This window comes from Macrotis lagotis, chromosome 8, assembly GCF_037893015.1.
Source record: "Macrotis lagotis isolate mMagLag1 chromosome 8, bilby.v1.9.chrom.fasta, whole genome shotgun sequence".
Taxonomy (NCBI): Eukaryota; Metazoa; Chordata; class Mammalia; order Peramelemorphia; family Peramelidae; genus Macrotis; species Macrotis lagotis.
Window position 1 is genome coordinate 95,579,984 of NC_133665.1, and position 17,655 is coordinate 95,597,638.

General features: G+C 38.7%; 1 protein-coding gene across 1 annotated transcript; it reads left to right on the forward strand.

The window, feature by feature from the left end:
- Positions 1–2,148: 2,148 nt before the first annotated feature.
- Positions 2,149–17,187, forward strand: ALDOB (aldolase, fructose-bisphosphate B). Its single transcript, XM_074197610.1, has 9 exons — positions 2,149–2,255; positions 7,797–7,918; positions 9,255–9,466; positions 9,902–9,956; positions 11,422–11,582; positions 13,663–13,746; positions 14,277–14,451; positions 15,224–15,423; positions 16,629–17,187. The coding sequence occupies exons 2-9, from the start codon at positions 7,807–7,809 to the stop codon at positions 16,722–16,724; spliced, it is 1,095 nt and encodes a 364-aa protein (XP_074053711.1). The 5' UTR covers positions 2,149–2,255; positions 7,797–7,806; the 3' UTR covers positions 16,725–17,187.
- Positions 17,188–17,655: the final 468 nt, after the last annotated feature.

Below are 17,655 nucleotides of genomic sequence, written 5' to 3' on the forward strand. Positions count from 1 at the left end.
ATCACAGTGAATCATCCCTGCTGAATTTTTATAATTTTGCTATATTTCCTTTTTTTTTGTTTTTTACTGTTTACATTGTTATAGCCTTTGTGTATGTTATTTCTTGGCTCTCCTCACTTCACTCTGCATCAGTTCTTGTACATCTTTCCATACTTCTCTGCATTCATTGTATATATATTTTCTTATAGCACAGTAATATTCTATTACATTCATGTGCTCTCTCTCTTTCCATATAAGCACATTCTATCTGCCCAGCATGTGTTGCCCTATAAGGTCCAGTGAGTAAATGGCATCATCTTCCTGACCTTTGAGTTTTAGTTACACATCAAGCCTTGGGCACCTCTTCAAATGCTGATGCCACCAAACTGTTCTTGAGCTGGAGGAATGGGCTTGGAACTGGCCACTACCCTAGCAGGAAGTTTTACATTCTTCTGACATGCCTGGCATGGCTGCTGTTCACGTGAAACCATACCCCGCCCCCCAGAAAGAAGGAAGAAGATAAATTCTGAACAGGCACAGTGTTCTTTCCTTATTAATCCAGTCCAAGGTTATTAAACGGTTAGGGCATGACAGTTGTTAGAGTGCCCCATTAAGATCTCATAAACATTATTACTAAAGGAGCAGCCACAGTTCCCTGGCATCTTCTTGCAAAGCATTTCCTTGTGAGATTAGTGTGCTCTTGTCAAAGTTTCCAGCACCTGTCCCCACTCCTAGAATTCAGCAGAGTGAATGGCATATAAGCCTTTAATAATTGCTTATTGTCCAACCAACTCTCCAGTCACCACCATCCTCCCAGCTCTTATTGCTTTCTTTAATCAAAAGAGTTCATATGATTGAAAGCTGGGACCTTAGAGATGGGTTAGTCTCAGTTCTTCATTCTACAGATGAGGACACTGAGTCACAGAGAAACAAAATGATTTGTTCACATGGTTGTAAATGGCAGAGCTAAGAACAGGTTCTCTAAACTCCAATCCTGTGTTCTTTTCACTTTCCCATGTGATTTTTTGATCAGACTAAAGAATCTCACAAGTTATTTCCCCATTGGGCCATCCTATTCAAAGTACCTACTCAGCAAATATTTGTTGAATTTTGAGGATCATAGACAGGAGAAAATGAAGTTAACAGCTTACCCAAATGGTAATTTTCCTTTTCCTCCTGTTAACATGTTAACATAACAACTTATTATTCCATATAATTTCCAAAGTTATAGCCTATCTTGTCCATTTTTTTCTTTCCTTTGGAAAGATATCTATCAGTTCCATAGAGCTGATTTTAAATGAAACTAGAATCTGTAAATTCTTTTGTTGGTTCCTGACTACAAATTCAGTACTTTTTCTAAGTGAATTCAATTTAATTCCTATCAGTGAAAATTTATGTGTCAGACACATATTTATATTTATATTCCTATATACTGGTGATAACAAAGACAAAAATAACTCACTTCAAAGCTTGCCTGCTATAAGAAATGATGACAAAACATATACATTTAATTGTATAATACATACTTGTATACATATATATATATTTATACACACAGAATAAATACAAAAACATGGAGGAAATGGTTCAGAAAACACCTTATATAAGAGATAGCATTGTAATCCCCCTACCCTCTTCCTCTTGTCTCAGATAGTTCTAACAAAATTTTTAAATTTCTTCAAGCTAATTTTGACTTCCTTCATAGTTAAAGCCAATAGAACCATTGCCCAGGGTATGGGAAAGCAACACTTAATATTAGAGAAACACAAAGGATTAGGTAATAATTTTGAATTCCTGAGCTTCTGTTTTTTTGTTTGTTTGCCAGTTCAGAAAACAAAGAAATTATAATGCAGAAGAAGTGAAGATGATAAGAAGAAGATAGAAGTGTGGATGAAAAACCAAGGGATAGGGAGTCAGGAGAATTGAACTCTAATTAGCAATGATTTGGGGCAAGTCACTTATTCTCTGTGGGCCTCTGTAAAATGAGGATTTTGGACCAAATGACCTCCGAGGTCCAACTCAAACATCTAAGGATTCTAAGTGAGGCTCCTGTTAATGTGATTGGCCGGGTTGATTGTAGATGAGCCAATTGGAGGTGTTGAGTAAGACACCTCCCTCCCCACTATGCTGAGAGAGGAAAGGGCAAAAGTTAGAAAAAAAATCCAACACAAAACAAAACACTATAAAAAGTTCGCACACTCCCAGATTCGTCCTATTTGGCAGCTGCCTCCTCATCAGAAACTTCTAATATCATCCCAAACCTCTCCAACCAAACAGTAAGTACAAGTTCCTGAATATTACTGATTTCAAACTATGGGATCAGGGTGTTCTTTAGAGACAATCCAAAGGAGCAGGACTGGATATTGCTTCTAGCAATAACATTTTGATCCATTTTGCTGAATATTACTGAGATGACCAGCCAGGCTAAAGTGACTTTATCTTAACAGGAACAGATGGTCACACACACCCCATTCACCTTATTCTCCCCTCCCTATATTTGAATCCTTATAAAAACATGTGTTTTGTGAAGTCTTATTAAATGCTAAATGTTAATGTACAAGGTACACACAAAAAGTTAGCAATATAAAGAAGGTTCAGATTCTCAGATTGAAGAGATCCAGCATAGAAAGGTACCTTCTTTTGATACTATTTTAGCTTTCTGATAGATCTAGTTTTCCCTTTCCTACTTTAACTACACATCTTTGCCCATTATTGACATCTTTGTAGTAAGGCCTGTGAGGAGGAGGCTTGGGAGGAGGAAACAATTTTATCCATCCTATGAGTATGCATTCTATATATGAATAATTGAAATACCAAGAGAAGTGTTTTTTTTTTTTAATGGGGCATAGGTAGTTGAAAAAAAAAACCCACAACCTAATATTTCTGGTCTCTGCTCTAGGATAGGGTGTGTGACATAGGTGAAAAAGCATTTGGCTGTCATGTCAAGGGCCCTGGGTTCTAATAATCCCAGATCTGTTACTTGCTGATTGGCTTTGTGATCTTGGGTAAAACATTTGCTTCTGGTCTTTTTTTTTTTTTTTTGTTATTTTTTTTTAAGTTTTTTTTTTTGTGAGGGAGGAGGTTGCAAGGCAATAGGGTTAGGTGGCTTGCCCAAGGCCATACAGCTAGGTAATTATTAAGTGTCTGAGGTCGGATTTGAACTCAAGTACTTATGACTCAAGGGCCGGAGCTCAATCTACTGCGCCATCTAGCTGCCCCTATCATTTACCTCTTTGAATCTCAGTTTTCTCCATCTGTAAAATGAAAGCTTTGAACAAGATAACGTTTAATCATTTTCAGCCATGTCCAACTTTTGACCCCTTTTGTAGTTTTCTTTACTTAGTTACTGGAATGGTTTGCTATTTCCTTTTCTGGTTCATTTTACAGAAGAGAAAATTGAGGCAAACAGGGTTAAGTGACTTTTCCAAGGTCATACAGTTAGTAAATGTCTGAGGTCACATTTGAACTCAGGTCTTCCTGATTCCAGACTTGGTGCTCTATCCATTGCAATATTAGTCCATACTTCTGAAACATTTTATAAAATGCCTTACCAACAAGAACTTTGTGAAGTAGTCAAGCCATATCCATCTATAATTTAATATTTAAGTCTTAAAGAGTTCTGAAATTCTTTTACTCAACTGTTTTGCCAAAGTTGCCTTTCAAGTCAAGCATTTTAATAGTATCAATAATATGAATAATAATATAATATAAAGCTAATTGCAAAAACAAGACTGAGAATTATGAATATGAGTTGTGGCTTCTTATCACCCAAATATGAAGGTTTTGTTTTGCAGTTTTTAACAAATGTGTGTGATCCTAGATTATATTTTTACTATAAAAAGTAAAGGTCTTTATTGATCTCCTGCTTATTTTCCCTAAACATCTTTAAAGTGAATGGAATGATAGAGGTAAAAACAACTCCTGCAAAGTAAAGATCTTTACTAGGTCTCTTGATGAATTTACTCATAGAACTTCTTTAGGCGGTTCTTAATCTTTATTCATAAATCAGACAAATCACTCAGTTCAATAATTTACAAATGGCTTCTTTCACTCATTCTCATAATAATAGCCTTCATTTATTTGGCAGTTTTAGATTTTACAAAACATTTTCCTCACTTCACCCTAATCAGATATGGAGTGAAAGTATCCTCATTCCCATTTCATGGATAAGGAAGAAAGATATCATAGACAATTGAATAGATTAGGTAGATGGAACAGTGAATTGAACACCAGCTTGGAGGGATTAAGACCTGAGCTCAAATATGCCCTCAGATACTTAATAGCTGTGTGACCCTGAACAAGTCCCTGTTTGCCTCAGTTTCTTGATCCATAAAATGGATCAATAATAAGAACTGCTATCTCCCAGGGTTATTGTGAGAATAAAATGAAATAATAATTTTAAAGTATATGGCAAAGAACCTGGCACCTAATAAATGTTCTATACATGTTAACAGTTATTAGTAACAAGCAGGCCTTGGACACAGGTCCTAGTCTTGCCTCTGACATACCCTAACTAGGTAAATCCATTCACTGTTCACTGACCCAGGCAGCCAGAACTCAGTATTACTTTACATAGGAGTAACAGATTAGTAGAATTTTTCTCATATGGAAAAATCCACCAATTCTGAACAACAATACAAAATACATGAAGAAATCAATTCAGGTTGTTGGAATCTAAGCTCAGGTACTTTCCTACCACATCCCAACACCTCTACTCAAAGCCACACACTGGTGTGCCCCAGGGCTCTGTCCTGAGTGTTCTTCCTCTATGCTATTTTGGTTGGTGGCCTCATAAACTCCAATGGATTCATAGTGGATTAAATTATCATCTCTATGTTGATGATAATCAGATTTATTTTCTCAGCACTAACCTCTCTCAAATTCCAGTATCCAATCTCCAATGGTCTTATATCTGGAACTTGATGTAATATAGACATCTTAAATTTCAAGGACATTTTCTTTTCTCCAAGTCCTTCTTTCTCTGCTCCCCACCACCACTTCTTAACTCTGACCAAATCCTCTTCCCTCCACTTGTACTGACCCCACCATGGAGCAGACCCCTATTAACTCCTATCTCCTGGCTGGTCTCTCTACTACAAGAGGCTCCCTATTCCAGTCTAGACTTGTTTGCATAATGTCCTCTCCCATTACACCATGAGAGCAGTGACTATTTTTTTCTCTTTCTTTTCATCCCAGCACTATGGACAGAGCTTAGCACAACATAGGTGTGAATGTAAATGTTGACTAATTCACACAAACCTTATACACCCTCATTTTCCAAGAAACAAGATTCTGAGACATCAGATACAAATGCCCCCAGGCTATTGGCAAAGGCTTCAGAAATCTTTCTTTGGAAACCTCACCCTCCAAAGGCTTGGCCTTTGGCCTCTGTTGTATGATTAACAGAGGTTAATATTTGTGCTGCTTATTAGTGCAGAACTTTAGTCTCTTTATCTTCTTTTGGACTGTATTAATTCTTTGTGTCCATTTTTTTTACAATATAATCTTGAGGAAAATAACAGTCTGTTTTTAATAGTACCATGAAATCTGGAAAAACAAACACAAAAAACAAAAGCAATCCATGAAAATAACCCATGCCCACCAGGAAATCACGATTTCTTTAGACACTGCTCATTTTTTATATCAGATTCTTTCATTACTTTTCTGTGGTAAAAGATTATTCGGTAGATATTTTCATGGTTCTGGTTTTCAAGCCTGATTAGGACAGAGACAACTTCTGGTCTGAATTTTTCTAAATAGAAGCATAAGAGCTTATAAGTAAATTCAAAATACTCTGAGGTAGATCACCTGCCCCAGTTTGTCACATTTACAAAAGCGAATGTTGTGACTCTCCATATTTTTCAAGTTCTCCAGGAATAAAGACCATATAATATTCCTTGGTAACCCAGCCCCCCCCCCCCCCTTTTTCCCTCCCACTCTAATTGTATGCTACTCTCCTCTCAAAAGGCTGGGAAAATTAGCCTTCTTGCTGTTCCATATTCCTTTTCTTTATCTTCATGTCTTTGTACTGGTTAACCTTCATAACTACAATCAACCAATCAACCAATATTTGCTTAAGTCCCACCATGTGATGTACCTCTTCCTCTCCTCAGCCTCTTAGAAACCCTAGGTTCCTTCAAAACTCAATTCAGGGGCAGCTAGGTGGCGCAGTGGATAGAGCACTGACCCTGGAGTCAGGAGGACCTGAGTTCAAATCCAGCCTTAGACACTTAATAATTACCTAGCTATGTGACCTTGGGCAAGTCACTTAGTCTCATTGCCTTGCAAACCCCCACCCCCCAAAACCAAAGAAAACTCAGTTCATTAACTACTTTTTAATAAGAGGCCTTTTTGATCCCCCTAGCTGTTACAACTTTCCTTCCCTAATATCCTTGAATTTGTTTTGAATATGTTTTCTACATAGTTATGTTATTTACGCAGATATAGACATGTAAATCTTATATCTCCCAATATAATCTAATTCACTGAGAGCAAGAATTGTATCAACTTTTTTCTTCATGTAATGATACTTGTTGACTGATTGATCTTTCTTGTATCCAACTAAAATCTCTCTTTATTTAATATTTCAGGAGTTACAGTAAATTTTGTATAATCCAGTAATGGTGCATGAGTTGTTAGTGAACTCCTTCAGAAGAAGAATTAATGGTTGGGCTGGGTTTTTTTGAATTAAATGTCCTGACCACTTAATTCTCCAACATCCTCAAACTGCCATAGCACTTCTATAACTAATTTCCAAACCAAAAATTTGAACATGTGATACAACTAAGGATATACTTTTTGAAAACTCTCAGTAAAGTGTACTTTCTTTTGTGAAGATTGATATTGTTTTAGAACATGTGTGGGGAAAATGATCACCATGTCTATACTGATGGACTTTCCAAAGGGTCTTGGGAAAGATACAGATACACTCAGTGGCAAGTGGGCATTGAAGACAGAGAAATTCATTTACCTGTCTAGTCCACAAAGTGTGTACAGTCATGCCCATATCACTTTTAATAATGTGCTTGCAGAACTTTAGAAGTGAGAAGGATCTTAGAATTCACCCAATCCAGTCCCCTTTACCTAGAGCATCTTTGCTGCACTAGATTATGAAACAGAACTCTGTTCTATTGTAGCTTCTAATAACCTTCTATGGATTCACAAGACTTTTTAAAATTTTTAAAAATTACTTTAAAAATTTATTTAAGGCAATGAGGTTAAGTGACTTGCCCAAGGTCACTCAGGTAGGCAATTATTAAGTGTCTGAGGTCACATTTGAACTCAGGTCCTCTTGACTCCAGAGCCATTGCCCCTTCACAGAACTTTTAAATGAAGGTCTTGTGATTCTGTCTTCTGAGTCCAATGACCTTTGATCAACCCTGTTAGAAACAATTTTATTCATTAAAACTGAGAGAAGGTCATCCCAAGAATGTAATAGCCCCAAGGGGACAAAATGACAACTGCTCATAATAAAGAATCTTCTAGGCAGCTTGATTCCAGGGCTTGCTCACCTCCTCCCAGGAAAGCCAAGTCATGAAGATGTACAGAGTACACAACCCACTGTCTCACTTAAAACTTACTTTCCTTCTCTAGCTCCTGGTACAGATTTCTGTACAGAGGGGTCCCCATGGTAAACATTTGCTATGGATGATAATGATGAAGATAATGAGAACATGTGTACATGTTTGTGTAACTTCCATTATGAGCTGGAACAGATGGTCTCTGAAATCCCCTCCAACTCCGAGACTCTTGGATCCCTTATAGCTTCATTTCTCAGCTGTTGGCGATTCACTTTTTTCTTCCTCTGTCTCTTCCAGACTCACCACCATGGCCCACCGCTATCCTGCACTCACTGCAGAGCAGAAGAATGAACTCTCAGACATTGCCAAAAGAATTGTTTCTGATGGCAAAGGGATCCTGGCCGCAGATGAGTCTGTCGGTGAGTAAAAAAGGATGTTGTGCTATGTTCCATAACAAACTTCTAAAAAAAATTATCCTCAGCAAAAGAAGCCTTAACATTTTATTCTTCATCTGAACTTCATCATAATTAAGTGTAGACCTTTAGAGTAAAGTTGTTTGTGTAAATGCTTATGGAGAGCTTCAGACTGAAGGAGCCCAGACTCCATTGTCCATATCTATCTATCTATCTATCTATCTATCTATCTATCTATCTATCCATTGATATAGATATAGATGTACATATATAGATAGATATACATATATGTATGTATAGCACTTGATTACCAGGCTTCTGGAACTTCCTAAGCCTGCCATGTGCGGGGGAGGGAGAAGTGGTCCCAGAAAGTATAAGCCAAAGAAGCAGCATCACATATTACAATAGATCATTCCTCAATATTTCAGACAGCTCAGCAGCACAACTAGACCCACAAAATCCACCCCTCTCCTTGACAATGGGAAACTTTTGAGACAAGTAAAACACTCATTGGTAGAAGGAGAAAGACAGCCAGAAATAGTCATGCTTCCAACTTCCCCACCATCTTGTTGCTGGGATGAAGCCATTTTCATCAATCCTAAGTACTATATAGTTTATTTTTTGCCCTCCATTCCCTCCTTCCCCTCCTCATATGTCTCTCTGTTAGAGTACAGTTAATTGGCAAATTATTAAGCAAAGTGAGTCAAAATAAAAGAAATGTGTAATGGGAGTAAGGGAGAAAAATCAACAAATAGAAAACGAGGTTCAAGTCAAATCACTGAAATGAAGTCAATAATCCTCTTATCACAGAAACTGAGTTGGGCCTACCCAGAGCCAATTTGTCCATCCAGGAATGAGTGGACTGAGGATCTTAAATTCTTGGTCATAGCTAATAGTAAATAATTACTCATCTGAAGTTGGCTTAGCAAGTTTAGTTCTTTGTGTCTAGCCTCCCTTCTGGGTATTGCTTGAGATTCATTGGTATGTTCTTTCCATAGAGTGTTTGAAGATTTTAAGATTCCTAGGTCAAAAATATTTTGGTATCTATATAGTACTTTAATGTTTTGCAAAGTATTTTATAAATATGATCTCACAACAATCCTGTGAATCAAGTGCCATAGATAGTAGCATCTCTAATATATAGATGAGGGAAATGAATGGTCAAGTGACATGCTCAGGGTCAGTATCTGAGGTGGAATTCATACCCAGGTCTTCTTGATTTCAAGTCCAGAATGTTATTCATTATTGTACCTCCTCAATGAAGCTATAGGGAGTCAGGGTATTCCTTATTGATTGTTCACAGATCATACTGATCGATTTCTCTCCCATCTTCCTGTTTTAGGGACCATGGGCAGTCGCCTGCAGAGGATCAAAGTAGAGAACACAGAAGAAAATCGTCGTCAGTTCCGAGAAATTCTCTTCTCTGCGGACAAATCCATCAATCAGAGCATTGGGGGTGTGATCCTTTTCCATGAGACACTCTATCAGAAGGACAGTCAAGGAAAGCGGTTCAGAGATGTCCTCAAGGAAAAGGGAATCATGGTGGGAATCAAGGTTTGTGCACCCAATAAACATATCACTTACACTGGAATCCAAAATGTTTGAGGCTCTTTCCCTGTATAAAATACCTGGGTAACACTGAGGTTAAGTGAACCCTCCAAATACCCTTCTCCTCTCTTACATTATCCCCCCATCTTTCCCCTTTCTGGTCCTTTCTCCAAATACTTTCCTAACCTCTTTCAGTAACTCTATACTTCCAGTATCAGCCACCACCCTAAGGTGGAATATTTTCTCTGTATATTTCCCTATATACTTTTTACAGTCTTGTACTTAATTTCCATATTCTTACATTTTATACAAATACCATCTCACAATAATAGTGGCTTTGATCAGAGAGAGTATTACAATGAGAGAAGCTCTGAATTAAGGTCAGAATTTTTGCCTTCTTCAATCTTTGGCATCCACTGAATGTTAATTTCTTTTTCACAGCTAGATCAAGGAGCTGTTCCCCTGCCAGGAACAAATGAAGAAAGCATCATTCAAGGTAAGACCATTGCTATGAAAGAGCATCCCAGTATGTTTTGGATATGCAAGAGAAAGAATGACAGCAAAGGATAGAAAGGCAACCCAACTAAAATTTACAAAACATTTGAAGAGTTATATACCAGTGAAAATCCAAATAACAAATATTTATTGAATACCCACTAGGGACAAAACCTTGTGAGGTATACAAAGATGAATAACATACATCTGTCTTTAAAAAAATGAAATAGGTTAAAAAAAATCACATAGGGAAGACAAAATATAAAACCATAGAAAGTAACAGATCAAAATGATTAACATTTATATATTAATTTAAAGTACATGACATTATTTTATGTTATATATGTGGATTGTATATATATTCATATATCTATATGCATCAGGGTCATCTTGAGAGTCTTGATCCATATCTGGCCACTGGACCCAGATAGCTTCAGAGGAAACAGTGAAGCTGATGACTTTGCACAACCCACCCTCCTCCTCCCCACCATCTTGTAGCTTTACTGGGATGAAGCCCAAGAACAAAGTACAAACAACCATAATACCTATGGATATATACTCACACATATAATACATATAATTTTGTAAATTGTATGCATGTATATTTATTTACAACACCAGATATATAAATATAAGCATGCATATGATATACAACATGTAGAAATCTGCATAATATGGATGTAATATTAATTGGAGTATTAACTTTTCAGTTATTGACTTTGAATCAGTATGTAAACAAAAATACAGATATGTGTGTATGTATGATAATCCACATTTATGTGATCACTCACATGTATGTGAGCATATGTATAGCAAATATAGATCTTGGTGTATGTGTTTGTGTATAAAGTCTTTGAATCTGATTGCAAGCCTAGGACTGTTATTGAATCCCTGGCTCTTACTGCCTATGTGGCCTTTGGAAGGTCATTTCATCTTTTTGGTCTCACATATCTGTTAGTCATGTGATCCTGACAGCTATGAGACAGGAAGAACAGGTGCTGTTTTACAAAAGTTTGTTTATTTTGTAAAAGAGAGCACAGAAGCAGAGAAGGCAGAGTGATTTGCCTGATGTCAAATGGTTAATATAGGATAGGGCTTGTACTTGACCCTAGACTGGTTGCTTAGTAACTCATTGCTCCTGGATTACATGAGGATCAGTCTGTTTCTATATTCCTGTACCATTCCAAAGGGCATTTCTTCTTTTTGCAGAATGAGTAACTAACTCAAAATGACTATTTTTGGTACCTGCCCTTAAAATTCTTTAAGATTCAGATGAAGAGCATGGACAGCACCATCTGGATCCAAATACTTGGGCATTTCAGCTCATAAGCCTCAGAGAGAAGGCTGAGCTCAGAAAAGAGGGACAGGGAAATGAATCCTCTGCCCTGAGAAGCCAGAGGACTAGTCCAGCCCTGGCCCTCCCAGTTAGCAGGTTCTCAGAAAAGTCTTCTCTCCCTCTCTTGCAGGCTTGGATGGCCTCGCTCAGCGCTGTGCCCAGTATAAGAAGGACGGTGCCGACTTTGGGAAGTGGAGGGCTGTGCTGAAGATCGCTGACCAGTGTCCCTCCAGTTTGGCCATTCAGGAGAATGCCAATGCCCTGGCCCGCTATGCCAGCATCTGCCAGCAGGTATCGCCCTGCAGTCCCGGGCAGCTTTCCCAGATTTCTTGTCCCTTGCTCTAAAGAAGGCTGAAGGTTTAAAGGCAGAATGACAGAATCATTTTTTGTTGGGCAACTCATGATAAACAATAATGATGTGGGGATCCTTTACTCACGGAATGACACGGATTTAGGAGGAGCTCTCTAGAGAGCTCTATAGAACAATGTTAGCGCCCTTCAGTTTGAATCATGGCTTTCATAAGGCCCCCTTTTCTTCTATTTTTAAATATGCTTTTCTTAAATTTTATTTTTTCATATAACAGAGAAATCTAATTTTTCTCTCTTCCATTTCTCTTACTACCCCCCCCATTGATAGATCACAACAACAAAGACAAAACTCATAATAAATATGCAGTCAAGGAAGAAAAAAGCCCAAATTGACTCACCATCTTCAAAAATATGTGTGAACATACACACCACACACATACTTTTTCCCTTTCTTATGGCACAATAGTATTCTATTACCTTTATATTTCATTATTCATTCAATCAACCACTCCCCAATTGCTAGGAATCACTTTAATTTCCACATTGCCACTACAAAATATAAGTTGCTACAAATGTTTTTGCATATGTGGGGTCCTTTGCCTCAACACTTTGCTCTAGAAAATAGAATTTTTTTCTTCCTGTCAGACTTAGACAATCACTTAATATTTTCTCTCTTTCTTTTGAAATTGGGTCTTCTATCCAACCTAGGCTGGAAATTTCCTTCTTTCGAGATTTAGTCTCCTATGCAGCCTTGGCTGGAAGCATTGGGGCCCCCTCACAGACCTGATACCAATACTGCTTGATAGGAAAGCTCTGACCTGCTCTCTATGTCTAAGCTAAGTCAGGTCACCCCTCATTCTGGTGGTCCTCCAATAGACTTTAGCCTTACTGTCTCTGGGTATGCCTGCCTTAGTTTCCCTAGCAGCAGAGACTACCACCATCCCTCAACACATGACTCCTTTTTTTTATTTTTCATCCCATTCCACCACACTTGCCAAAGCCAGTTGACACCCAAGCATTTCTCCTGTTTCACAATGATGTTTGTTCCAGCCAAGAGTGAAAAGAAGCTGGTTGAGCCCTGCAGCCTAGCAAGAATACCTCCAGCTCATAGTCTTTGGCTCTGCTAAAACCTTTCCAGCTCCTGATGGGTATTTTGAGTCCAGACTAACTCACTTATAATTCAATAAAACTGCCACAGATGCATATATTAACGATGGGCAGAGACCTCTAGGAGTCAAGATGTTTTGGGTTCAAATGTGGCCCAAGACACTGCATTGTGATCATAGGCAAGTCATTTAACCTCTTTTACCTCAGTTTCCTCATCTGTAAAGTGGGGATAATAGTAATATATATCCCCCCCCCCCCCCAGTGCAAACCTTAAAGTCCTATATAAATACTGGCTATTATGATGATGATGATGATCTCCTGCTTGACCCTGACAATATAAAGATAGATGCATCAGGCCCTGCCCTCAGGTAGCTTACAATCAAATGAGGGCATTTGGAATGTCAGTGAGTATCATTAGGAGTAAGATAATGTCAGAATCCCTTTGGAGGCTACTGGGGTGGGATGAGAGATTATCTGGACTCCCTTGTCAGTCAGAATCCCTTTGGAGGCTACTGGGGTGGGATGAGAGATTATCTGGACTCCCTTGTCAGTCTTTTGCTTCTGGACACTGATTAAGACCATAAGGCATCCTTCTAGTGTTCTCTTCCTTCTGGCTCACAAGCATTCAAGGAAGACTTTTATTTACACGCCCCCCCCATTCATCTTATTTTTAAATACTCCTCCCAAGCTGTCATAAGAAGCCTGTGGCAAGTAGGCAGGCAAGAAAATCTAAAGCTTAGCAGCTGTTTCATTTTCTTCTCACTCACTCACTTTAAGGGGAGATCATTTTCACTTTGTTGAAATTTTCCTTCATTTGCCTGTTCCACAAGCACCCAGTTACTTTATTTCCAAAAGGGGCTTCATTTTATATGAATTGGTTTCACTGGTTCTCCACTCATTAAAAGGGCTGCAAGGAAGGGCAGTCTAATGTCCACTTCTTCTATTCCCTCTTCAGAACGGGCTGGTGCCCATTGTGGAGCCAGAAGTCATCCCCGATGGAGATCATGACCTTGAACATTGCCAGTATGTCTCTGAGAAGGTAACCCCTGGCTATGAGGGACCAGTTCTCATTGCTGTTGAAACACAAACAGAGGGAGCAGCTAGGTGGCACAGTGGATAGAGCACTGACCCTGGAGTCAGGAGGAGCTGAGTTCAAAACTGGCCTTAGACATTTAATAATTACCTGTGTGACCTTGGGCAAGTCTCTTAAACCCATTGCCTTAAATAAATAAAATTTAAAAAACACAAATGGATAAGAATAGATTCAGACTCATTTTAAATTATTTAGAAAAGGACTGCTTTTGTTTTGAAAGCTGTCAGCAAAATGTATTCATTTCAGGGCAAATGTATAATTTTCCAGTTTTCTTAATCTAAAGCAGGAGTCTTAAATGTTAATTGTTCTTATTATTATCTCTCAGTTGATTGAGACTAAAAGTTTTTGGAGAATTAATGTCTCAGTTGTCACAAGCATGTTAACTGTAGAGGAGACTGGGAAGGGCTATGATTAGAATAATGTGAGGAGAGTGCCCAAGACAAACCAAAATACCACTTCATCTTTCCCTTCATTAGGTCCTGGCTGCTGTCTACAAGGCCCTGAATGACCACCATGTCTACTTGGAGGGAACACTCTTGAAGCCCAACATGGTGACGGCTGGACATGCCTGCACCAAGAAATACACCCCAGAACAGGTGGCTATGGCCACCGTCACAGCTCTCCACCGAACGGTCCCTGCTGCTGTTCCAGGTAAATGCTTCATTTCTTTCCCAGATTGTCATGTACCCCAGGCTCCAGTGGGCCTGGCTTCTTCTCAACCTTTTTCTTCCTGATTCTGAAAGAGTCCTAGAGACTTTCCTTCACAATTGTTTCTCAAAACGTGACAATGTTATCTCAAACCATATACCCCATAAATGGAAAACAAAACAAAGCAAAATGCTCATAACAAATATAGTCAAACAAAACAATTACCTACATTGACCATGTCCCAAAATGTTATGTTTTATTCTGAACTTTGAGGCCATCTCTATCAAAAGGTAGACTTTTTGGAATCATAGTTGGTCAATTCATTGATAGGAATTCTTAAGCCTTTGTTTTTCTTTACAATGTTGACATTGAATAAATTGTTCTTTGGGTTCTACTCATTTCCCTTTCTAATCAGTTCATATGGGTCCTCTTGGGTTTCACTAAAACCAACCCCTTTGCCTTATTGAGTAATGATAATCTGTAATATTCCATTCCACTCAACTATTGTTCAATCCAATGAACATTTATTGTATCTACTGTTTATAGGGCTCTGTAGTAGGTGCTATGGAGAATATAAAGATGAGCTGGTTCTAACTCAGTATCCCAGTTATCCCAAATTCTAATGTTCATCGTAAATCAAGCAAAAAAGGAATAAAGAGACAGTATGCAATCACTTTTATGTTCCTGTGTGTGAGACCCTGCCCCACTTCCATCAAACCCTGTGAATGATTAGTTGGGCTCGGCTCTCATTTTCAAGGTTTTTCTCTTCTTCCAGGCATCTGCTTTCTCTCTGGAGGCATGAGTGAAGAAGATGCGACTCTCAATCTAAATGCCATCAACCTTTGCCCCCTGCCCAGGCCCTGGAAGCTAAGTTTCTCCTATGGGCGGGCCCTGCAGGCCAGTGCCCTTGCTGCCTGGGGGGGCAAGGCTGAAAACAAGAAGGCTACCCAGGAAGCGTTTGTGAAGCGGGCTCAGGTGAGAACCCAGAACCCAGTTCTCTTCTTTTTCTGGCCATCCAATTTAAAATTTAAAATCTGATTTATAGCAAGCCAGAATAGCTTTTGACATCCTTATCAATACCTTGCATTACAAGTGAACTAGCATAAAGGCAGAGCAGACACTGGGTGATTTGAGGGATTGACACAACAGAAGGAGAACCAGGGAGTCTAGAGTGTGAATGAAGACTTCATATTGAGGCAGTAGACTGGACAGGTAGTCAAGTAGAGGCAGGGAAGGAGGCTAATGTGGACTGAGGAGTCTAAATATCATATTTTAGAGCTGAAAAGGAAGCATCTACTTCAACTGTATTTTACCCATGAAAAAACTGAGATCTAAAAGTTCTTGCCTAAAGTCACATAGATAGTATACAGAAGATCTGGGATTTGAACTCAGGTTCTCTGACCTCAAATCCATTAATCTTAAAAACTCTGACTTACTTGGGGTTGAGAAGCTAGAGGCCATAGGGAGGACAAAGAGCTGGTTCAGCAGATCAGGTCAGTGAATTAGAGGCAGAAGATAGAGTGGCTGTGATGGGCCAGTGGAAGTCCCAAGTTGGAGAAATCAAAAGGGGATCAGTGCTCTTTGAGTGTGAGGAGTGAGTCCAGTGATGTGTGGTTGCCAGATGAAGGGCAGGTCGAAGTCTAGAGAGTCAAGGACAAGGAGGATGCAGGCAAAAGATCTGGTCTATCAACCACAGGAATGTGGCAGGTACATTGGAGGACAGCAGAGGGTTAAGAGAGAGAATATGAGCCTGGAGTTACAAAAGTGAAGACCAAAGCTTCTAGAGGGTAGCAAATAAGAGTAATGAAACAACTAGGTGATATATTGGAGAGAATTTTGGATTTGGAGTCAGGAAAATAGAAGTATAAATCCTGACTTTGATCTTGTGTGACCTTAGGCAAGTCATTTAACCTCTCTTCAGTCTCAGTTTCCTCATCTCTAAAATGGATATACCAATAGCACCTATCTCACAAGCTTGTGGTGAGGATTAAATGAGATAGCATATGGCAGACTTTAAGGTGATATATAAATGCTAGTTATTATATAGTAGTACAGATAAAAAATACAGACTATAAAGGAGGAGGAAAAAGAGACAGGATCATAATTCAGACATAGATAAACATGGTCAATGTCTGTTTTTTTTTAAATTAACCTAGATTCCGTTTCTTCTTATGTTTCAGGCAAATGGCCAGGCAGCCAAAGGGCAGTACATCCATACAGGCTCATCTGGTTCTGCTGCCAGGCAGTCCCTTTTCACACCCGCTTATACCTACTGATGCCCCAAGGAATCTCTGCCCCCACCATTGCACCAGCTTCTTGTTGTATGCCATTAGGAAGCTACTGAGAAATGAATATATTTCAGCCCAGACTGGAAATTGTGACAATTCTGGCAACATGATGCACTTTAAATTCTTAAAATTCAGAGTGAACATTAGTTTTCTCTCTACACACAACCCTTCATCTTCCTCCCAATTTCCATTTTAAAGATTTAAAACTAGTTTTCACAAAGCTGTTCCTTGCTGGTGGGGAAAATAGGGTGTCATCCCTATCTCAGTGATGCTCCCTCCCTGTAGCTTTAATAATTAGGTTTTTTTTAAAAACTCACTTTTCTGCCATGAATAAGTCATTCATTGAACATCTCTCAAAAGCTGTGGACTGATGAATATTTCTTATCAAGTAATCTTGGCAGTCTGCCAACCAGAACTTGCATTGGAAAATAAATAAAACATTTTATAAACACTTGTCATGTATCATGTTGTCTTTTGGTATTTTGAAAATGGCTCACATTTTTGTTTATGGCCATGTTGATTCAAGGACATATACTATTTTTTATTAATTAGTTAATTGATTGATTTTTCCCATTACCTGCAAAGATAAGTTTCAACAATCATTTTTGGTAAGATTTTTTGTAAGGTTTTTTTCCTTCCTCCTTCCCTTCCCTCTTCCCAACCTTTGACAGAGACAATATAGTACAGATTATATAGGTATAACTATGTTAAACATTTCCATATTAACCATGCTATGAAAGTAGAATTAGAACAAAAAAAAGCATAAAATATACGCCAAATTTTTTTTTTTGCAAGGCAGTGGGGTTAAGTGGCTTACCCAAGGCCACACAGCTAGGTAATTATTAAGTGTCTGAGGCCGGATTTGAACTCAGGTACTCCTGACTCCAGGTCCGGTGCTCTATCTACTGCACCACCTAGC

Bases quoted from the DNA above. Each gene is read 5' to 3' on its own strand.
- ALDOB (XM_074197610.1), top strand. From the start codon at position 7,807: ATGGCCCACCGCTATCCTGCACTCACTGCAGAGCAGAAGAATGAACTC. The intron at 7,919-9,254 runs GTGAGTAAAAAA...TTCCTGTTTTAG, and splicing joins GGCCGCAGATGAGTCTGTCG to GGACCATGGGCAGTCGCCTG. The intron at 9,957-11,421 runs GTAAGACCATTG...CCTCTCTTGCAG, and splicing joins TGAAGAAAGCATCATTCAAG to GCTTGGATGGCCTCGCTCAG.